The sequence below is a fragment of the Plasmodium berghei genome, assembly GCF_900002375.2.
Source record: "Plasmodium berghei ANKA genome assembly, chromosome: 6".
NCBI classification, from domain to species: domain Eukaryota; phylum Apicomplexa; class Aconoidasida; order Haemosporida; family Plasmodiidae; genus Plasmodium; species Plasmodium berghei.
Genome location: NC_036164.2, coordinates 399,499 through 424,721, shown reverse-complemented (window position 1 = coordinate 424,721; position 25,223 = coordinate 399,499). Strand labels below are relative to the sequence as shown.

General features: G+C 21.2%; 7 protein-coding genes across 7 annotated transcripts; 5 read left to right on the top strand and 2 right to left on the bottom strand.

Moving 5' to 3' along the window:
* Nucleotides 1-1,145: 1,145 nt before the first annotated feature.
* Nucleotides 1,146-2,728, top strand: PBANKA_0609200 (conserved Plasmodium protein, unknown function; the record flags this gene model as incomplete). The annotated part of the gene is made up of 3 exons (XM_034568621.1): nucleotides 1,146-2,364; nucleotides 2,486-2,539; nucleotides 2,634-2,728. The coding sequence occupies 3 exons, from the start codon at nucleotides 1,146-1,148 to the stop codon at nucleotides 2,726-2,728; spliced, it is 1,368 nt and encodes a 455-aa protein (XP_034420593.1).
* Nucleotides 2,729-4,383: 1,655 nt separating this feature from the next.
* PBANKA_0609100 (conserved Plasmodium protein, unknown function) lies at nucleotides 4,384-7,893 on the top strand (the record flags this gene model as incomplete). Its single annotated transcript, XM_034568620.1, has 1 exon — nucleotides 4,384-7,893. The coding sequence occupies one exon, from the start codon at nucleotides 4,384-4,386 to the stop codon at nucleotides 7,891-7,893; it is 3,510 nt and encodes a 1,169-aa protein (XP_034420592.1).
* Nucleotides 7,894-8,762: 869 nt separating this feature from the next.
* PBANKA_0609000 (conserved Plasmodium protein, unknown function) lies at nucleotides 8,763-10,157 on the bottom strand (the record flags this gene model as incomplete). Its single annotated transcript, XM_034568619.1, has 1 exon — nucleotides 8,763-10,157. The coding sequence occupies one exon, from the start codon at nucleotides 10,155-10,157 to the stop codon at nucleotides 8,763-8,765; it is 1,395 nt and encodes a 464-aa protein (XP_034420591.1).
* Nucleotides 10,158-11,060: 903 nt separating this feature from the next.
* On the top strand, nucleotides 11,061-13,661 carry PBANKA_0608900 (general transcription factor 3C polypeptide 5, putative; the record flags this gene model as incomplete). The annotated part of the gene is made up of 1 exon (XM_034568618.1): nucleotides 11,061-13,661. One exon carries the CDS (start codon nucleotides 11,061-11,063, stop codon nucleotides 13,659-13,661), a length of 2,601 nt encoding a protein of 866 aa, XP_034420590.1.
* A 1,010-nt stretch (nucleotides 13,662-14,671) lies between these two features.
* Nucleotides 14,672-16,327, top strand: PBANKA_0608800 (conserved Plasmodium protein, unknown function; the record flags this gene model as incomplete). Its single annotated transcript, XM_034568617.1, has 1 exon — nucleotides 14,672-16,327. The coding sequence occupies one exon, from the start codon at nucleotides 14,672-14,674 to the stop codon at nucleotides 16,325-16,327; it is 1,656 nt and encodes a 551-aa protein (XP_034420589.1).
* A 462-nt stretch (nucleotides 16,328-16,789) lies between these two features.
* PBANKA_0608700 (conserved Plasmodium protein, unknown function) lies at nucleotides 16,790-17,383 on the bottom strand (the record flags this gene model as incomplete). Its single annotated transcript, XM_034568616.1, has 1 exon — nucleotides 16,790-17,383. The coding sequence occupies one exon, from the start codon at nucleotides 17,381-17,383 to the stop codon at nucleotides 16,790-16,792; it is 594 nt and encodes a 197-aa protein (XP_034420588.1).
* Nucleotides 17,384-20,717: 3,334 nt separating this feature from the next.
* On the top strand, nucleotides 20,718-23,342 carry PBANKA_0608600 (zinc finger protein, putative; the record flags this gene model as incomplete). The annotated part of the gene is made up of 1 exon (XM_034568614.1): nucleotides 20,718-23,342. One exon carries the CDS (start codon nucleotides 20,718-20,720, stop codon nucleotides 23,340-23,342), a length of 2,625 nt encoding a protein of 874 aa, XP_034420587.1.
* Nucleotides 23,343-25,223: the final 1,881 nt, after the last annotated feature.

The following is a 25,223-nucleotide window of genomic DNA, read 5'->3' as shown; positions in this document are numbered from 1 at the left end:
ATATAAATTGAGAGGGTACAAACACTGTCAGCGTTTTATTGAAAAATAAATAGCAACATAAATTTTTTTTGTTTAAAATATTATATATATAATTGTCTTTAACAATAATATGTCAAATATAAATATATTATTGTTTGAAAGAAAAAAATTTAACAAAAAAAAATTTAATACTTAAGTTAAAGTTTACATATACAAAAAAAATCGACATTCTTTATGCTAATAATTTAATTTTTGATAATATATTACAACATATTTATGTAATATATTAATTTTATTTAGCCATTTCCCAACTATAAGTAGAATAAAATGGGATTCCCAGAATTGTTACTCATAATATTTTCAAAAAATAATAGGCACACACACAAAGATATTATTATAAGCATATTCATGCTGCCAATAAAATACAATGATACAACATTTCACATTTTTAGGATATATTTGTGTTTATAAAGTTTAAAAAAATTATAGTAGCACTAATGATTTTTAGTATTTATTTATTTGACTATTATTCCTACTAGTAGCTAATTAAATTAAAATAATAAAATATCCTCATATATTTGCTTAAACACTTTTAAAACATTTAATTCTCAATCTTGGATGTTCTTTTAATCTAAATTTATAGGCGTAATACTTTAAGCCCAAATATCCAATCGACAAAAAAAAAATAATTAAAATGAAAAGAAACATTTTTTTTGTTACACTCCAAAAAATATATTTAAAGTCATAATAAAAAATGAAAGAATAAAATTAGCTATTGCAAAAATATGTCAATATCTATACAAATGCATATGTATTATCCCGAAAGGATTATATATTTTTTATTTCACCCTTTAAACAAAATTCTTATGCTTTATATATTATTATTGCATTTTCACAAATAAAAAAAATGCAATAAAATTCCCGTTGATCGTCATTTTATTTTTTTTACTTTTTATCATATGCGATTTTATTTAATTAGAATGTTAATAGGCTAAGTTGCATTTCATTTCATTGTCCTTTATTTATAAATATATGTGTTGTGAATATATGTAAGCCTCCTTAGATATATCGCATTTATACTTTCATTATTTTTTTTTTGTCCCTGTTCATCTTTCACTTTGCCTATATATCATACTTTTCGAGTGTTTCTATTTAAATACTTTATTATGATTACTCCAAGTGCTGATGGGATTGAAACGGAGAGAAGGACTTATTTCAAATATTTTATAATATTTTTTTTTATATTTATTCTCACTTCGCTCTTACAAAATGAAAAAGAAGAAAAAACAAATGCTCAACAAAACAAAGTAAATTTAAGACAAACCGATAATTATAGGAACCCTGAGTTTATTTATTTAAGAAATATTAATCACTTAAAATATAAATCAGCTATTTATATAACACCAAATCGGAAAATTATGCCAAGTATAACATATTATAATAATTGTACAATATATTTAGAAGGATATGGTAATATATTTAATAATTTTGAAGATGTGTCTTTAGGAATAAATAAAATAAATAATGATTTTCACATTTACGTAACTGATAAAGATAATATCAATAGTGATAAAAATATTATATGTATGAATAATGATGGCTCTAAAGATTCGTGTGCAACTATAAATACTATTTTAATAGATAACTATTTCTTTAAGAATATAAACATTTCAAGTTGTAATGATAGTAATGAGTTATGCTTTTTTGTATTTGTTCAATTAAAAAAAAATAAATGTTATAATTTTAACAATTTATCTAATTCTTGTCATATTAACAATGCCATGAAAAATCATAATATTTTTCTAATTAAAAATTATTGTTATGTAATTTTAGCTAGTTCGGATGTTAATAAAATATATGAATTTATTAAACTGCACTTAGCAAGTGATAAAGATTTTGATGAAAATACAAAAATGGACAATGTGGAAATAGTAACACATTTTTGTGGAAATTTATTAAATCAAATTGCAACTTTAGACGCAATAAATGGAAGATTATTATTTATACAACAGTATATACATAAAAACGATAATTATGATGAAACAAAAAAAAATGAAGAATATCAAAAAAAATCGCCTAGTGTTTTTTTTAATAATTATTCTAATAAAAATAATACTGATGATGATACTTTAAAATTTAAAATAAATTACTATTTAACAATAATGGATTTAAAATCAGAAAATAAAGATATAATAGAATATGTTCAATATATGAAAAACAAACCAGAATTAAGTATGTACCAACCTATATATGTATCATTTGATGAATATTCAAATTTTTATTATATTGTTCAACATGGAAACAATGGATCTCTTAACTTTATTTTTATATCACCATCTCAACTTTTAGTTTATTACACACTAAAAATAAGAGATTTTTACTCTGGTATATAGGAAAAATAAAAATTATAAAAAATATGCACAAATATATGTACATTGGTATTGGTACATATACATTTTTTATTTTGCATAACTATTCATAATTAACTTTTTTTTCTTCTTCGCAGGATGGCTATTAAACTCGGACAGTGAATATGATAATAAGGGAATAGTTCTTTTTGGTAAAATCATATCATTTTATATCGATAAATAATTAAATATATATTTATGCGTATTTGTAAATTAAGATATATTCTTTTTTTTTTTTGTGTGCAGGTGAATATCCACCTTATGAAGATGAACTTCATATTTGGGATATAATAAATGTTCAACATCGGAAATACCTAGTTAACATTATTAAAACTTATTAAAGCATGGTTCTTACACATACCATCAATTGGTAAATTGTTTAAATTGTTTATTATTTTATTTTGTTATATGGATTAATTCGCTTTACATACAAATTATTTTTACAAATTATTTATAAAATTTTTAATTTTCTTAATGAAATATAAATTTTTCTGTATATTATTTTTTTTTAATTTTTATGTTTTAAAATTTGCAAAAACCTATGAAAATATGTGTGCAAGCATTATACCTATATAATTGATATGTAATTTGTGTCATAACATATAATATATTTTTTCGTCTATTAAATTTTAATTGCATAATACTGATTATGGTTAACTTTATTATTTTTAACTTAAAGGGACTAACAATATACCCCATTTTTATTTAAGTTGAATTAAAATAGTTTAACAAATTTTATAAAATTTTCAGCTTAATTTAATTCGTTTATATATGAAACATCATATATTTAATTGTATATTAATTTAAGTACCATTATATAAGGAAATAAATTAATTGTGTACTGTTTAATGTTTTTTTTCCATAAATATTTTGTGTATATAATGCTTAAAATGAAACAAACCCCAACGCCAATATCGTAATATAATTTTAAAGGCAGTTTATATAGTGTTAAGGGTTATATTTATTTTTTTAACATAATTTTTTATTATCAAGTTATTTATCATATATTATTTCTTACAACATTGCAATATTCCATAAAGTAACAGCATTTTATTTTATATGCTTAAATTGGACTACCTTGTTTTTTTTTCTTAGCAAGTAAAAAAAAAGATTAATCGAATTCAATCTTTCAATAAATGGTGTGCTAAATAACGATTTTATTGTTGTATAATTTTTTATGAATAAATGATTTCATAATATGTAAAAATATAAATACATGTTTTTAACTTACTCTTACTAAACCGTGAATATACATATAAATGAAAACTAATAGATGATATAGTTTTAGCAATAAAATAAAAATAAAAAATATTCATTAACTTTTTTACTTTTTCTTTTAATTATTAAAATTAAATTTTAATTTACAGCTCTTCAAAAGAGTTTGTAACTTATAATGCAACGAGATTTATTTTTGTTATATTAAATAAGTACTGAAGCGAATATGAAAGAGAAATAAAAAATATATGTATAATAATAAAAATAATAACGGAATATATGTGGTAGAACCGCTCGAAATTTTTCAAGAATAATCTTTGCTAAAAATATTTTAAAAAATACAATCTTAAGTAAAAAAAGTAAAAATAAAAAACTCCCGCACATATATATATATTATATACTCGTTTTTTTACTGATTTTCTTATAAATTAAAAATATAGATTGATCATAATATTTGATATTTGTGTTTTAGTATTCTTATTAAATTTATAAATATATTTTATTCCGAATAAAATAAAATTTTAAAATATATTATGTATATATATATATATTTATTTACTAATTTATAGTTTGTATTTTTTCATTTAATTAAATCTTCAAATTTTTTACAAAAAAAAAATTTTTAATAAAAAAACGGCTGTGATTTGCCATGTATATTATATGCAGTATGTATATATATAGTCAGGGATGTGAAGAAAATAAAAAATATTTAAGTAAAACAATTATGAAAAAAAACAAGCCCTATACTTTTCATTAGACTTTTGTTTATCTATTATTAAGCATGTCATTAACATTATTTGGTAATGATAAAATAAATGATGATTTTGATACAAATAAGCCATTGGGGCGGGTTGGATATTCCCTACATTTATACTATGAATTGAGTGAGTTAGATAAAAATGATAACCCACAAAAAGACAAAGAAAAGGAGGATATTTTAAAAAATAATTATAATACATTAAACTATTGTGAAGACAATGAAAACAAAGCATATTATAATAATTTAAATCAAGAAAACACAAAATTTGAAAACACAGATGAATGGAATAAGATCAAAAAAAATGATGAAAATATCGCAAAGAACGAATATGGCAGTAATATTAGTAATAGGGATTATAATAAAAATAATAAATTTAATGTTAATAGGAATAATAATAATAAAAATAACAATAAACTTATTCAGGGGGGATACAAGTTGGTATTATTTGGGGGAGGATTAATAGATAATGAATTTATTAAAAACCATTTAAATGAATATACAATGAATTCAGAAGAATATAATATGCACAACCCAGTATATAGTAATGTACATAATAGTTTATATGATAGAAATCCTGATAGCAATTTCAAAAATTATAATACTTTAAGCATTGAAAGACATTTAAATCAAACATTTAATGATACATATATATGCGAAGAAAACAATAATTCTATGGATTCTTGGTTTCGTATTAAGACATATAATACCCCCAAATCTAGAGCATTTCATGCTTCTGCTATTGTTAATTTAGGAATAAATGGTGTTTTTTTATTTATCCATGGGGGGAAGTTTAAAAATGATATTTTGTCTAGTAATTCTTTATATGCCTTAAATCTTAGTAAACTATCTTTAGAAGATAATACAAATTGTAATAATATCACAGGAAATGAAATATATGAATTTGGAGGTAGTGATAAAAATTATGATCCTAATCCTGGTGATAATGCAGAAAAAACTTCTTATATAAATGGTCAAAATTATACAAGTGATGAAGCAATCGTATTTAATGAAGAAGATAATAATTCTTCTGATGATTCTCGGAATTATTATACGAATGAAAATTACAAAATTGATAATCAGAATGAGCAAGTATTATCTTCGTCAAATTTGGATAATAATATAATAAAGAAAAAAAAAAAAAAAAAAAAAAAAAAAAACCATGAAAATTCAAAATTATCAAACCAACAGGAATCAGAATCATCATATGAAAGTTATACCTCAAACACAAACACAGTTTTATCTGATTCCTCATTAACATCATCCTCTTCATTATATAATTGTGGATCCGAATATGAATCGAATATATATCATTCTAAAATAAATAATGCTGGCAATTGTATAACTACTAATAACATCAATGAAAATAATAATAATGATTGTGATGATACTCTTGTAAATTTCAGAGGACCTGTTAAAAGTTCGCTATTAAAAAATAATTCCGATTCATATAATGATTCATGTGAAGATGGCGATAATATATTACCTTATTATAAAAATGTGAAAAGAAAATGGATAAAAATAAATACTATTGGGGGAAAACCAAGTAAAAGATATGGGCATACGCTAGATTTTATATATCCTTATTTAATTTTATTTGGGGGAAATGAAAAAATAGATGATGAGGAAAATGTTTTTTGTAGAAATGACCTATGGATACTAAATATAACAAAATGTAAAATAAAGAAAAAAAAAAAAAAAAAAATACGAAGCAACAACATTGACCCTTTTACTAATAATGAACCAAATGAAAAAGATATTTTTGTGTTTATGTGGGAAGAAATAAAATATGTATCTGTTGATCCTCTTGGGCGATATTTTCATGCAACTACTATTTGGTATGATAAAAAAAGTAAAAAAAATAAGTTGATATTATATGGTGGTAAAATGAAAAACGAGGATAAGGGAAATAATAAAGGAGCTTATAATAATGGGGCTAATAATAACAGATTGTTTATACTTGAAAATATTGGAGAACAAAATTGCCAATGGTCAATATTACCAATATATTTAGACACAATAAATGAAAGTAGAGCATATCATTCAATTGTTTGTGTGCATAATTATATTTTTATTATAGGAGGTGAAGAATATAAATACATGGAAAAAGTTCCATCTGCATTATATTCATTTGAAAGTAAAAAATTTCAATATATAAATGATTTTACATCACGAATTTTATTAAAATCTTATGTAAAAGATAATAATATATATTCTTGGGGAGGGTTTAGCAATGCACCAACATCAAATAATAATTATTTTCCAAATAATTTTATAATCTTAGATATAAACCCTCATATTTTATGTATACAAATGAAAGAAAGTTTAGGTGATGAATATGATGAAAATTCAAGTGTAATTACAAAAGCAGATGAAGATTCAGATGATAATATGTATAATAAAATTAATAAAAGCTTTATTAAAATTGAGAAAAAAAAAGAACAACTGGAAAAAGATATATTATATCAAATTAAATTGAATAATAATATGGAATTCCGTATAAAATCGCAAATGTTACAATATCAAAGATTAGCCCAGTTATACAATCTTAAACAAAGACAAATATATAATTATATGACATTGTTAAAAAGAAATGGAGAAGAAAAAGTACATATTGATGGATCTGATGCATATGAAAATGGATATGTTCTTGGAAATTTAGGAGTTGATATGAACAATTTAATGGAAAATTATCCTATTTATAATAATTGCTCAGGAAATGAAAATATAGGTATTTCAATAAATACAAACATAGCATTACAAAATGATATAAATATGGAATATGGATTTAATGCAATAACTATGGAAGGTATAGGTACAGGCTTATTGAACCAATCATTTAGTGAAGATATAAATAATTATCAAATCTGTGAAAAAATGCAAAGTATTCCTTGTACTAATAGTACAAATGAAAAAAGTAAAAATGATGAACAAGAAGAACAACAATTTATTTATGAAAGTGAAAATGGTGTTTCTATAAGCAATTTAATGGACACTAAAAATCACGAAAATTATTATAATATGGAATTAAAAGATAATTTATTGAATAATCAAAAGGAAGAAGAACTAAAACAGGCAAATATTCAAAATTGCTATGATACAAATATGATGTATAATATTGATAAAAATTGTTCAATTACAAATGAAGCCCAATTTTATTACTATCCTAATGACAATAATATGGTTGATAAAATAAGTTGGAAACAAAATTTGATAAATATTGACACTAATGCAAATATTGTGGCCAATACAAACAGCCAAGAAAGATTAAATATTTATGGAAATGAGTTTAAATCTGTTAATCAAAATTTATTGCTACCAACTAACTTAACTGATATAAATATACCTAGTAATAATACATCTCAAAATAATCCAATTAATTATGAACAAAGCCAAAATGCGATTGAAATAAATGGAGGGGAGCCTATGGTCAAAAAAGAGGTAACAACTCAAAGGGCTCGACGAAAAACCGCTCAAAAATGTATGGAGTTAATTGAACAGGATATGCTGATTAGAAAAATGACCGAGAAATAATGGGAAAAGAAAACCATTGTAACACCAAGCTAAAATTAAAAAAATGTGAAAAAGTTAAGATTAAAATTCGTGAAATAATCATGTGTAATAATTTCTAGCAGAAAAATTATTGTTACTGATTTTTTATAAATGTATTAATTCAGTTATTGCCTTAGAAATATATATATATTTATATATACAATTTAACGTCCTAATGAATTTGAGCATAACATCATAGTTTTATAATATACTACTAATAGATATTTTAGTTATGTATATTGAAATATACTATATTTATTTTAATTAGAATTTTATATAATGCATATGTTTCTTGTTTATTTGAAACAAAATGAAAAATAAAGGCATATTAGTTGGCACATTTGCAATTTTGCACTAGCACAAATTTATGCACAAACATATAACGTGTGAGCAAATGCAAGGGGGCCAATTTGATATGAACAAATTTTAATTCATACAATGCTCTGCAAAATTTAGAGAAAGTACTAAAAAAAGACAATAAAATAATAACATATATATATATATATATATATGCATATATTCGTGTGTAACGCATATTATACAATCTTCATGTTTGAAAGTGTTTCGTTTGCTAAAAATAATTCGTGATTTTTTTTTTTTCAAAAAATGAGCTAGCTATATAAAGCTATTTTATTCATTGTTATCGTTGTTGTCTAGCCATTTGTTAATTATATTTTTATTTTGTTATATTTTTTTTTGTGAAAATTATAAGATCATTTTAAGATTTTAAAACGTCATAATAAATAAGTTTATTTTTTGTATTAAGAATATTTTCAAGTATTTACATAATAAGGCGTTAAATAATTATATATGTCATACTGATAAATATTTAACATGATTAGGGGGGTTGTTTATTTTTTCAGGGTTTCGCATATTTTCTTAATATATTTTCGACAAATATTCGAGTTAATTCTCAATTCAATCATCCGATTTAATAAATTTAAAAGAAAATTGTTATCCCTTAAAAGTTGAATGGGAAAATATTTTCCCGTTAAAAGTATAGGATTTTCTATATAATTATATTTTATTAAATATTTGATTTGTGAATATCTTGGTGTTTTTGAGTTTATTAACTTATACATATATCCATTAGATATAAAATTATTTATATTTTCCATATGCACACATATTTTTTTTTTTTTGCTTAAATCTATATTTTGATTTTTTAAAAAAATTAAAATGATATATTTGCATAGACTAATAATATTATTTCTACAAAAAATTTTGTTATAATATGGAACTTTATTTTTCCTGTTATTTTTATATACAATAATATTATAATTGTAAACTGTTTTAATATTAATATTGCAAATATGTTTATATCTATATAGAATTATCTTATTTGCTTTTTTTGTTAATGATATTGTTCTGCTCATATTTGAACAATTTTTGGTATATGAAATGATCTGGTTTGAATTTCCTATTTTATGAGAATTAATTTTGTTAACACTATTATAAACATCTTTATTATTTTCAATTTTTGCGTTATCTTTATTTGTCTGTATAATATTATTCCTCGACATAAATATCAGTATATACATACTCCAAATATTCGCTATTTTGTCTTTTTCATTTATATATATATAATTTTTTGTTATAAAAAAAAATAAGGTATTACATAAATAATTAAAACGGAAATTTAAAACATGCATATAAGCATTAAAAATGTCAATTAGAATATTAATTTGATCAGATATTATGTATAAATTTATATCTACGTTTGGCTTATCAATTTTGTATTTGCTTAAATTTAAATGTAATTTTTTACATAAATTATTTGTAAATTGCACATTATTATTAAGATCTTGATTTATTTTTTCTTTCCAACTTTCCTTTTTTGTGTGTATATTAGTATTCTCTATTTTATGGATTAAACAAGTTATTGAATTTATATATCTTAAAATAGGAATTTGAAAAGAATGAAATAATGAATATTTGTATATTTGGGCCTTTATTAATGATTTTAAAATTGTGTTTATTTGATGTAGATTAAGTTCATTTTGTTTATTTTCTGCAACCTTTAACATATTTTTATAAAAATAAGCATTTTTATAACTTTTTAACACACTACTATGGATAATATTGTGTAAATTTCCAATATTTTTATATTTATTTTTGCAAAATTTACTGTTATTACTTGGTATTATTTCAGTGTAATCGTTTATTGAAACGCTTATTTTGTTTTTCTCCTTATTTAGCAATCGATAAGCATTATTAGTTCGGTTTATTTTGTGCAACTTCAGCATGTTCCATGTAAAAAAATAAAACAAAAATGGAAAAATGGAAAAACAAAACAAAATGCCATAAATAAACTAGGCTTTTATTATTTAATGATTAGGAACTTCAAAATTACATATATTTGTCCATACATATATATAGGCATATATGCACATGTATTCAGCACATTTAATATTTTCTACACTATGTCATTTTTACAATTTTAATTTATGAACTTGGTATCTATTAACCAAAAATAATATTTAAAAAAATTAAAAAAGATAGTTACATTACCTTGATATGAGGAAGTGACATTTTCAGTTTTTTTATTTTATAACAATTTACCCATATTCTTCACATTATTTTTTGTCAAAATTGCACTTTTAGTATTTTGTATTCACTTTGTATTAATTTTTTTCATTTTTTTTTAATATAGTAAAGAAATTATTTTCATTTCCATATGAATTATGCTAGGTTTATTTTTATTTAGCGGTTGCTCCACTACTAATACCATCATTCTACTTTAAGTTCAATAGTTATATCTTTGTTTTTGTTCACATTTAAAAAATTTTATCATTATTTTTGTTTATTTTTTTTAATTTTTTTTTTTTTCGAATTGACAGGTTTCATGATATATTATATTCATATATGCACACTCATTTTCAATAAAAGCTTCGAGGATTTATGATTATTCAATGTATGGCATAAAATTATGTTTGCACAAAAGATAAAATAATATGGTAATTATTATATTTAGGTAAATTAAAATATAAAAAATATCAGAATAATTTTAAAATATGTAAAAATCCACAAATAAAAATAATATATACATTTATGAAATAATATTTAAGTGAAAATCAAACTCTAACACATTATATAATTAGCTACGAAATAAAGGAACTAAAATAATATAACAGAATTAGTTAGAAGATATGTACAGGGAATATGACTTTAAAAATGAAGATAATAAACGTTTTATAAATGTAAAAAGGAAAAAGGATAGAAATAAGAACATCAATTTTGAACAAATAAAAAAAAATAATTATATATGTGTAGAAATTCCTGGTAAAATAAAAAAACGGAGTAATGGATTATCTGCTGTTGAATCTTTGGGTGGATTAAATAAAATTACTGAACTTTTTAAATATGATGAAAATATATATAATAAAAATGGTTATGAAAATGAAGGGCATTCTTTAATATTACGCATAAATAACAATGATATATTTTCATCTTTTGTTTCGTCCAATTGTACAAAAGTTAACAACATTTTAATTAAAATAAAAAAGACTAAGAAAAATAGATATAAGATTGAATTTATAGGGTTTGTAAAATATTTGTATTATTTTGATAATATGTCTGATTTTTATTATATTCCAACCTTTTATAATAGGCATAATTACAGCACAAATTATATACACTATTTAACAAAAGATGAAAAAGAAAAAAGTACAAAAAGTAAAGATAATAAAAATGAGAACGAAAATAATAAGCGCATATTTCCAGACAGCTATTTTGATCATTTTTTCCCAAATAATTTTAACCTTAACACTGAATGTAAAAACAAGGATTTTTTTCCTAACCAAATAAATGGGACGCATTATCCATGGAATAATTCAATTTGTTTAAATAAAAATAAAAACATACAAAATATAGAGAATAATTATTATATTAATGAAGGAATGTGTGTTTCTGATAATGCAAATTTGAACAATATCCAAAATATAAATCAGACAATAAACGAAACATTTAAACCAGTAAATAATAATGGTGAAAAAATTGACACCATATTTGAGAATCCAATATTGACTAATGTAAAGGAAAATAGCATAGTAGATTCATTACCTCTTAATTCATCTACATTTATATTTTATCCAAATCAATTATCTAGTTTTCATTGCTCTACCTTTGCAGGATTTGATAAAAATAATGAACTTGATAAATATTTTTCAGATAAAGAAAAAAAAGAATTATATAAAAACATTTTAAATTATAAAGATGCTTTAAATATGTTTGATGATAAAACTGATTTTAATTTTTCATCTGAAGAAAGTGAAGGATATGAATTACAAAGTTGTATACATAGTAAAAGTACAATACCATATGATTTTAAAAAATATAAATCTCAAAAAATAAGTAAATATATAAGAGAGTATAAATATATAATAAGTAAATTTACTGAACCATTTGATTCTAAAAATGAAATAAAAAATGAAGACTTAGAAAATTTTATTAAAAAATTAATAATAAATAAAAATGAAAAAGAACATGATTTACCTAATAAATCAGTATCACTTCGATTTGCTTCTGAAAATATAGAGAATGAAAAAGACTTAGAAAACAAAAATAGTGACAAAATTGAAATGGAAAAAAATGACAAATTAAACATAGAGAATAATATACTTTACAATAATAAATATATGGATCAAAATATTTCCAATGGTTCTAGTGATTCAATTGAAATTAGAAAAGAAGCTAAAGAAAATTATAATCGAAATAATAGTAGTGATGATATGAATAAAATAATAGTAAGTAAAAAAACAGTACATTGTAATCCAATTGCCAATTTTAACGATCCAGTATATCCTATAATTCCATATGAATCTGCATTAAAAAAATATGTATCTGTTGAATTATATAATAGAGTAAAATGTCTTTTTGATATTCGACCAATATGGTCAAAAGAAGTTTTGGTAGAACATCTTGAAAATGTAACAACATATTGTTTAAAAAGTTGTTTTTCAAAAATATGTTTTTATTTTGCTAATGGGCCATGGAGACGTACATATTGTAGATATGGATATGATCCAAGAAATGATCCATCAAGTTATATTTATCAAACTATAGATTTTCGAGATAATTATTATAGAGATATAAATACAAAAAATATTGAAGAAATGAATAAACCTATTATAAAAAAAAAAAATATTCTTGATCAAACTATAACTAATATAATTAAAAATATAAATGAAGGAGACACAAAATTTTCAAATATTTCAGATAATAATTATTTTTACATAAATAAAGAAAATGTCATTAAAATAAAAAGGGAAAATTTTACCAATTCTGATTTGAATATATATGGAAATGAAATTCCAAATATGGTCACTCATTCTGAATCCAATCTAATACAAGACAATTTTAAAACATCTGTAAATACAGATAATAATAACATTAAATTAAATACTACAAAAAATATAGAACCAAATAATAGTACTTTGCATATTAAAATTTCTCATGAAGAGGATGAAGAAATTAACGAAATTTTTAAATTTTTAAAAAGATCAAATAGTTTTCATTTTAGAAAAAAATTTTCATCTGAAATTCATTTTTGTGTTAGTCCTTTAAAGCTCTCAACGATTTATCAGTATATTGATATATTTGACAATAATGTTTTAAACTATTTGTCAAGCATTAAAACCCAAGATGTTTGCACAAAGGACAATGGATGGATTAGTAATAAAGATATAACTAAAATCCGTGACATTTTATTTGTTAAATCGATGACTTTACGTCAAGCCCATACTAAGTAGTCATTAATTATTTGGTTTCACATATATATATATATATATATATATATATATATATATATATATGCAGAGTTTTAATTTTTAAAACATTTTGTCTTATTTCATTTTTCTGTGCACACTACTTTTCTTATTTTATACCTTTTCCATACTTTATTTTTTCCCGAAATATTTTTTGTTCCATATTTTTAGCACAAAGGAAATGCAAACCAGCATATTCACAAACTCGAAAAAAAATATATGCGCATGTTGGTATGTATATATATATATATATATATATATTGATTTATTTTTGTTCCCATATTTATGTGCTTAATTATACAATTTTTTTTACAAGGAAAATAAGTTTCTATATTCTGAAAAAAAAAATTTATTAAATAATTACATGGCTTATAATTAATTCATATGCCCCCAAAAAATGTTTTACATATATATTGGTGGTGTCTATTTTTTTTTATCTCATAAAACTTTTAAGTCTGCATTATATATATAAATTTATGAATAAACTTTTTATAATTAAATTTTTTCCGAAAACATATATTTTAATTTTCGTATATAAAGATTTTTTACACATCCTGTTTTTATTGGCACCAAAGTTGTTATATAAATGTGTGTATTTATTAAAAATCATATATTTTACAATTATAATTTTTTTTCATTCACATTTTAAGATATAAAGATATATATAAAAAATTAAGAACTCAAAAACCGATAACAATTGTAAATACAATATTTATTTCATTTTACACACGTGCTTTTATTTTTGTGTATAAAAAATAAAATACGTCAAAAAATATAATTAAGATATTTAAATAAAAGATAAATTAATATTTAGCTTGTTATTATAGATTTCGCCTATTTTTTCATTGTGCTTTATTTCCAAATATAATGATGAATAATAACTAAAGGGAATAAAAATTGTCTAAATAATTAAATTACACAATTACAAGCACTTATGTAATTAAATATAAAATTGTGGTTATATTTTATTCTGAAAAAAATAAAAATAAAAGAGAATGGATGGTATCCATATAAACTACATGAAATGCGACAAAACAGGAAATATAAATTACGAGGAAAATAAGAAAGATGAAATACAACATCAAAATGATAGAAAAAATGAAAATAAAATAATAAAAGAATATGTTATATGGGAGGAAAAAAAACTCGCGCCCCCAAAAATTAAAAATAATACCCATGACATAAATAAAAAATATTTAAGAATGAATATGCAAGTTAAAAAAGAAAGTTTAGAAAAAATTGAACCAATTGGATACATTGAATTGGTGAAAAAAAAAAATGATGAAAATATATTTTGCAAACAGCCTTACAATGATATTAATTATAATGAAAACAAAAAAAAAGGAATAAATAAATATGTTTTATTTGAGAATTTTAAAGAAAAAAAAAACAGACAAGGAAAAAGAAATAGGTCCCCTATTTTATTGGAAAAAAATCATAATGAAAATATTGAACATTATGATATTATGTCAAATAGTGATACTATATTATCATCTGACAGTAGTTTAGAAAATATGTATGAAATGAGCTATAACTATTTTACCTATAATAAAAATAATGTAGAAAATTTGGCTTTAAATTCAAGGGGAAAATTTATATCAAAAATTTTGTCTAAAAAAAGGAATGAGATAAAAAAAAATAACAGTGATAAAAAAAAAAAATGTTTTATGAATAATCGAAGTAATAGTTTTGAGGGTTGTAATAAATTTTTGTTAAACAATGTTTTAAAAAATGAGGAAAAAAATAGTAGTGATAGTACATATAAAAAAATAAAATTATTAACTGGTAATAAAATGAAGAATTGTAATATTTTTAATGTTGATAAGAATCTTAAAAAATGTAAACTAGCCCCATTTGTGTGTAAATTGATAAATTGTAATATACAAAATGAAGAAATTCAAATTACCCCAAACACAAATATAATTGATTTCAATCCATTAACATATATATCCAATCAATATATGGAAAATAGTTATAGGTATATTGTAGGAAATGATGAAAATAACCAGAAAAATTATACACCTTGTTCTTATAACATGTGCAACGAATTTATTTATAATATTAAAAATAAAATTTCTGGACAAACCAATACAGAGCCATACTTATATGATGCCGTTCCTACAAAAGATGAAGAATTTTATTTTATTAAAAATAATATGATGATGAAATATAGTAATAATTTAAAAGAAGAAAATGTAATGAACAGATTAAATATTAAAGAGAAAAAAGACATGAAAAAAAAAAAAAAATATATTCCTAGTTACACAAATAGCTATATTAATAATGGTAACAATTCAAATATTATAACTTTTATAAAATATGACCCTAAAAAATATATTAATAAAAAGTATATTACAAAGCCATATTTATATAAAGATATAAAATTAAGCAATGAGACAAGTGATATTAAAAATAATTTTCAATTAAAAAAGGAATATAAAAATTACTTAAATAATTTAATTTGCTATACTCCTAAACATAATAAAAATGTATTTTATAAAAAAAAAAAAAACTTCAAAAAGAATAAGATATATAAAAAAAATGTATTTGAAAATATATTTAGAAAAATTAAGTTATTAAGTTATGCAATATTTTTCTGCTTTTTTATTAGCAGTAAAAATAGATCAATCAAAGAACAAAAAAAGAAATAGGCATTACAATTTTTTATTCCATTTTTAGAAATTATATGGGAAAAAAATGCATATTTTATTTTATTTGTGCTATTACGAAAGAATATAAAATGGAGACTATTTTTTGGAAACCTTTAAAAATAGACTATAAAGTTTTATTGCTCTACGATTTCTTCATTTTTTTTTAAAGTAAATATATTTTATGCAGCAATATAATGGAAATAATTTAAGCATTGATATTGCGGTTTATGCATTAATAGCAATAGCATATCAAAAATATAACAAATGAGTTAGACTTAAATTTATTAAAAAGGATAGTGTAAAAAAAAAGTGTAAAAAAATTGAATTAAAAAAGTATTTTTAAAAATAAAATAATATATTCATATGTAACCAAATTGTAGAATAATTATATTTTAAGAAAAAAAAAAATACAAAGAAGACGGAAAATTGCACGAGTTACACCCATCAATATTTTTGTTAAATTTATACTTTTATCATATCCTTAAAATTGGAAAATATTTGTGTTAAAATATCTGTATTGTCAAAAGCCATTTTATAAAGTGATATTGCAAACATAATAGATTTATAATTTAATAGTTGAGCATTATTTTTCATAAACTGTGTGCAAAATATTTCTAAATAAGGATAATTTCTTTCTCCTAAAATTATTTCACTTTCATGTTCTAACGAAAATGGCATAGTAATATTATATGTATATATCCATGATGCAAATTTTCCATTATGTGTAACAAAAAATATATTATAATTTTTGAAAAAAACTAATGTATATACATATGATATAAGCTCTCCATCATGGTTAATATCAAAAGACTTTTTTATAACTTTAGGTATTGAACAAGCCTCAGTTAATCCGTTTTGTATTCGTTTTATATCTCCATTATTTTTTTTTTCTATTATTTTTTTTTCTTTGATATCATTAATATAATATTCTGTATTATTATTGAAATAGCTATTTCCATTTAATTCCCCTGAAGGATAACATTTTGGCTGATTTCCAGATCCATTTATTTCTATATTTTGCAATTTGCTTTGTTCATTCATTATTTCTCTTTTCATTTCGATCGTATTTATTGTGTTTATTTTTATTTAATAACCTTGGGTTATGTGAAGTTTGAGAAAAGGAATAAAACTGTTTTGCTAATTCTTTAAATCATTTAATTTATTTATATTTATATTTCTACTTTTTTGGGTACATTACACATATAATAAAAATGATGCGCTATATTTATAGATGATAATTATGCTTTATTTAAAAATTTTATATAACTCTATATTCAAATAAACAAAAAAGTTCACATTTAATTTTATAAGACTATCGTATTTTCAATTTTGTTAATTTTTATGAATAAAAAAATTAATTTGAACATTGTAAGAAAGTTCGTGTTTTTTTTTAAATATATTAGCCCTTATATTTTTCACCCTTTTTTAATAATTATGATTTACAATAGTTATAAAAATTTGTGATATATGATTATAATCCATTCTATACATATATATGCATAAATTTTTATGCCGTTATTTTATTTTTTTTTGTTGGGAAAATATATTTTTCATTTTTATAAGTTAATTTTTTATTTATACATGGGTATGGATATATAGAATGAAAAAAGGAAAAGAAATGATGGATAAGTACTCAGTTTTCGTATTATAAATATAAAAATCATATTTAACAATATTCTAATTTCATTTATATTTTTGCATATGTATATATAGATATATATATAGGGAGGGAAACAAGGTTTTCCAAAAATCAAGCATAACATTAATATGGTTATTATTTGCTAATTTTTTGCAAATTTATATTTATTTAAAATATGAAATTAAGAACAATACAACTTAATAGATATTTGCGAAAAATTCTAAATTTAGAATAATTTATTTTTTGACGAATAGAAATATATAATTGTTGCAAGGTCATATATAACTGGAATGTAACTTTTTGTTTACATGTATATATAATCAGTTATAATAATAAGAAAAGTTAAATTAAAAATATTATTTTTTACAATAAATAGTTTGTAAATGTTTTGGGGTTTATTCCCATTAGTGCATATATTCACATTAACACAAATTTTAATTTTTAAATATGACATAGATTTGGCGTGCTCGAAATAATCATTTAAGTTTTCATCAAGCCGCACGCCTATAATATTAGAAAAAAAATATACGCAAAATAAAATATATACAAGATATAAATAATATATTTGGTAATTACAAAACATGTATACAATTTTGCTTATATGCATATAGAAATACGTGGTGTTCATAATATTTTTTTCAATTATTTTCAACAATTTGAAGGTTAATTTATTTGAAAAATAAGTAAAAAAAAAGCAACAGCAACAGCAACAGCAGAGGTAGCAATAAATGATTTTATAAGTGCCAATTTTAAATAATCTAATTTGAATTTCAGTTATGTTTATAATCACATTTTATATGCATAGACAGGTGTATTTTTTTTTTGTCATTTGATCAATTTCTACAACGTGAGTACGCGCTATCAAAAATGTAAAAAAGATTTTTAAAACTTTTTATTCTATCAATATTAAAAAAACTATTACACAAATTAACTCTTAACTTTAATATAAAAGAAAAAAATATATATAAATACAATTTTTGCAATATTAAAATGTAAATTAAAGTTTAATAAATGGTATGTATAAAAGTATATTAAAATAATGCATTAATCATATAATACTAACACTTGAATATTGTGTTTGTTTACTATTCTTTATATTTATAAATTTGTATGTAGACACTTTGATATGATAAATATTTTTAGAATGATTTTACTGATTTTCCGTATATGCATTTTTATATTATGAATATGTTCTTAACTTTTTCATTGAAAATTTTCTGTGGGGTTATATGCACACTTTATATAATTAATTTACGCATTCAAATATAAATATTTTTTACATATACATATATTTCTTTTTTTTCCCTGTAAAAATATATTGGTAATATTTAATCCCGCAATTTTTTTTCGTATTATAGACATTTATTATTTGCAAATTGGATATACATATTATGTACACATATATTTACCCGATTAAGAAAAAAAATAAAATAACTCAAAAAAAAACAACAGTATACCGCAAATATGCATATATATATTGTTTTGTAACATTTATGAGATACACAGAGATCTTTGTACAATTTTTTTAAAAAACATAGTGAATTTATTTATTTAAAAAGTATGTATTAATTGAAAAAAATATAATAATAAGTTATAATAGGATAGTATAATAAATATTCCCATATGTAACATTCTAAACAATTTAATATATTTGTATAACTATTTGTTCATTTTTATTAAATCTATATTATTAATTTTTTTTTGTCATAGCTAGCTATATTTTATTAAAGCTTATATATATTTTTCATAGTTAACTTTTTTTTTTTTTTACAGTTATAAATAACATACACATGTTGTATATAGGTATATGCATTTGTATTTATAAATATATCAACATATTCTATATAATTTTGTATTTTTTGATGGTTATATAATTTTATGTTTTATGATTTTCACTTTTATGGTTTATTTGTTAAATGTAGTTTGTTTTATTCTTCTTTTTTTAAGAGACATATACACACACAATATATGTATTACAGCGAATTATAAAAAAAGAGAATATATTTGTATACATGATAATGTATTTTTACTAATTAGCAAATGCCTGGTTATGGACTTTTTAATGAATTAACAACATCATTTTCGTTAATATAAGTATTTTGTTTTATTTTATAATATTCCAATTAATGTGATTTAATTTTGTTTTATCCATGTAATAATTTTATCAAATTTATTATTTAATTATTTGTTTTAATTTTTTCGTCCTTTTTTTTGTTCTTAGTCATTTGGATTATTTATAGTGTGTTTGTAATAAATAAACATATCAAAAAAATATATTGTAACTATTTTCATATTAATATGCAATTTTGTACACATTTTATTATGTATGTAAACTAAAAAGATGTCCAATACATTTTTGAGAGAAGGAATAATTATGTGTGTAAAACTAACTTTATGAATTTTGATTTTTACCTACATATGTGTATATATAGGTATCTTTTCATGCATATTATTTATATAGTTTTACGTTATAACTTCTTTTTATTTTATTATAAAAATTTTGAGTTTAATTATGATACATAATTATATATAGAATTATTTATTAGTGTCTTTATCTTATTGTTCTATATATATGCATATAGTGGACAGCTCTTTTATTTTTTTCATTTTCCCCCTATTTTATTTTCCTTTTAAAATAATTTGGGGCATCGATAAATTATTTTCAACACGTCATTTATTATATTATTATTTATTATTATTTCGTTATTATTTTTGGTTTCTAACCCTCACATATATCATTGTGCATATAAAATGAATGATAAAATTCAAAAGAAAGTGGCACCGGGGCAATCCGAAACGTTGTCACTTATAAAGAAACAATTCTTTAAAACGAAAATGTGCCCTTTTCAAAAAAATAAGAATTATTGTCTGAATGAATCTGACTGTCATTATGCTCATAGTATTGATGAATTAAAACCGATGCCTGATTTGAGAAATACAAAGTTGTGTGATTATATAAAAAAAAAAATGCCCTGTAAAGATGTAAACTGCAAATTTGCACATGATACTGAAACTTTAAAACCTAGTGTGCATTTAGCTACTTATAAGTCTACAATATGTAGCTTTTGGGGTAAAGGAAAATGCTTTAATGGAAATAAATGCAGATTTGCTCATGGAACTAATGATATAAAAGCGAATGAAAATATGAATATTCTAGAAAATAATAAGCGTAACCATAAAAAAAATAAAGACAGTATATCTGATATAACAAAAGGAACAGATTCTACATATTCTTTTAATACATATGATTATTCTGTTAATTGTTCTTTAGAAACTACAAATATATCTCCATCTTTTGATAAAAGTAGAGAATTATTCGTTTTAAAAGAAAATAATATAAATGACGATAAACTTGGTGATAATAAATTAAGTATATTTGATTCAAATAAAGAAATGGTTGGAAATATAAATGAAAATACGGATCTTAATATATCTAAAATGGATTATCCATTTTGTGAAAACACAAGTAACTGTAGCATAAATAATAGTGACAATATAAAAACTGTTATAAATCAAATTGAAAACATGGCATTATCCACATTTATAGAAAATAATGATAAATATACTAAGGTTATAAAATATTTGATGAATGAAAATAACATTTTGAAAGAATCTATTAAAAAAGAACAAAATCATATGATAAACGAAGAAGATCACATGGCTCAAATTCAAAAGCAAATATATAAAGCTAATATTTATAGAACCCATGCAAAAGATAATATAGTTACTATTTCTGGGAAGATTAATGATAACAGTAATAGTATGTTTATTGAGGATGGTTTAAAAAAATATTTATATTTCGAGGAGCCGAGTAGTAATAGTCAATTTTCAAGCGAAAATAAAGATGTAAATAATGGCGTATTAAATTCAGAAGATTTTATAAAATATGATGATAATTTTACAAATATAATGAAAACAATAGATGATTTATTAATATCTCAAAATGTTGGTTCATTTTCAAATGTAAAGAATAATTGCAATTCTTTAGAATCTAAAGATATATTTTTAATAAAAAATAGTAATAATGTTAATACTAGTATAGAATGTGAAAATTTGCCATGTAACTTACGATTATTTGATGGGGAGAAAAATGTATACCAAAATTTTATTACATCAAATATGATAAATAGTAACAAAGTATTAATAAGAGATATCAATGAAAAGGTTGAAATTGTCGAAAAACCATTTGAAGAAAATATAGAAAGTATAATAAATACTTGTCAAAAAGAAACAGAAAAGATAAAAGAAAAAACAACAGAAAGTTACTATAATGAGCACATTTATTATGACCAATGTAAAGGTGCTTCTCGATCAATTGAAATGACAAATGATGAATTTAGTTATATCAATAGTAGCAACAGCGGAAATAATAACTATTGTAATATTAGTAATAGTAGTAGCTACAACTATATAAATAATCCTGATTATAATAGTAGCCCAAATTATAGTAACAACAATATTCGAATTAACGAGATAGATGAAATTCCTCATTGGTTTAAAGGGTTTTCTCAGACAGATGTCCAAAACAATGAAACTCGAAATATGAAACAAAATAAATTATATTCAAAGAAAGTGAAAAATGACGAATTTGTAAAAAACACAAATGTAGAATATTGGAAAGAAACAATGATACATCGAAATGAAAATGAGATTCCAGAAGAGATAAATAATAATAATTTGATAGTTGGAAATGAGTTAAACAAATATTTTTTTCAATCAAAAAATAATAATAGATTTATTAACAAGGGCGAATTTAAGGAAAAAAGTGCAAAACTTAATTTAAGAGAAAATGTAGAAGGAAAATATGATAATGATAATTTATATAAGCTACTAGAATTTTCTCATGATAAATCAAATATTATAAATAAAATAAAAAAATTGATATCCAGTGAATTAAAAAATAATGAAAATCGTAATTTTACAAATAAATCAAAACATAATAATCCTAATATTCAGAATGTACAGAATATGGTAAACAGTAGTAGCAACAATATTAATAGCTTGGGTAAAAAAAATACGCTTTTAAATGATTATATGCACATAAAAAATTTAAATACAATATATCCAAATACATTTAATGATACTTCAACTAATAACATTTACAATAATAAGAATTCAATAAACAATAGTAAAATCAATAGTTGCTTCAACAATAATAAGAATTTTAATATGAATGAATATAACTGCAATCACTTAAGTTCTGATTTTATGAAATATAAAAAAGAAAATAATGGTGAAAAAAATATTTGGAATAATAGTTCGAATTTTAATGGATTTATTTATCAAACATCAACAAGCGATTTCGTATCTGATAATAACAATAATAATGATGTTTTTAACATTTCAAAATCTGTTAATTTAAGGAGTTTAAATTAGAAAGAAATTGAAGGATTCAATTATGTATATATACATTCTTGATAGTATTATTATTAAATTTTGTAGTTTATATTGTTGTATATATTTTAGAAGATAGATGCATGTGTTACTGGATATGTATATGATAAATATTTAAAGCGAATTAGGAATATTGAGAGCGAGATTTATATGCATGTGTGTGTAGTTAGAGAGGTATAGTTGTTGTTTTGATTATTTATAGAAAAGAATCTTTGGAAGTAATATGACTGCTCATGTTCGCATTACTATTATATTATTTGTTTTGTTTACTTATATATCATTTTGTTCCTAATTCGGAATTTATAGTGTCTAGATATTTGATTACGTTGAAATTAAAATTACCGGCATTTATCATTAACATTTTTAATATAATGAAAAAATATTTTTATAAAAAATTTATTAGCTGAAATTATAAAAAGTTTTTTTTATTTTATTTTATTTTATTTTTTTGTTTTTTTTTTTTTTTTTTTTTTTGTTTCTTTTGCTTTTTTTTACAATTTAACTTTATAAAAAAAATAATTTTCCCTTTTTGTCTGTTTCAAAATATTTCAAAAATTTATATAAACAAATTAATATGTATATACTCAATTAAGTATGGAACTATAGATATATTTATATTCTGGTTGTGATATCATAAACAAATGGAACCAAACCTATATGCATATAAATATATATGATTTAATTAAAAAATATATATTTCATGTTAATCCCAAAATACCACGCGACAAAATTTGCTATAAATAGCTGTAACACAAATAAAATATACATGTACTCATACAAAGTATTTAAAGAGTATGTTTGTATATTATTTTTGGGATTATTTATTTATACAATTTTTTGAATATTGGAAAATTATGTTAAAACTTCAAACTACTGTAATATAAAATAAAAGAAGTTTTGCAAGTTGTGTGCCATATAATAAAGTTATTAAAAAAAAATGAAAATTATATATGCAATGAATATATATTTTTTTTATTATCCTATATGTTTTTTTAATACATTATTTTAAGTTTATATTTTTTTTTTTTTTTATAATTTTGGAGAAAAAATAAAAGAAAGTGTAGAAAGATAAAATTTATATAAAATATCGCATTTGTAAATATTTATTCTTTTTTCTTTGATTAGTGGAATATTATTTTTTTTTTTTATGAGTAATTATGGATATATATATAAATATGTTTGTATAAATATATATTATTATACTAGTATTATATTATTATACTAGTATTATATTATTATAACAGTGTTATTTATTATAGTAGTGTTATATTGTTATATTTAATAAATTAATTATATACTTATGCATATGGGCATATAATAGCATTGAAGGCGTGATTTTTATTTTCATTCATTATTCATCATTCATCATTCATTTGTTGGGTATATACAGTATATATTAATATTTGGAAGTTGAAAAAATTTATAAATGTATTATTTTTATATATTATATCACATAAATAAAATTATACATATATATATTATGGGTTATATGGAAAATTTTATTGTTTTTTATTCCCTTTCACGTTAATTTTTGCATATATAATTATTTGTTCATATATTGATATTGTCCTTTTTTTTAAAGTGTGAATATTATATATATTTTTAATATATATATATAAATGTTGTACATATTGTGGATGTATGTGGTATTGATTATTTTTTTGTGTGTGAATTTACAATTTGATTGGAGAAAAAGTTTGATGGTAATATTTATTCCGTTTTGAAGAAATGGATATTGAAAAAATTGATTTTGGCTTGCAAATTTTATATGCTTTTTATTTTTGAGAAATAAAATATTGTGCCCACATTCAACCATTTTAAATTCAAACCAATTTGTTTATCCCTTTCGAAAATATATACACA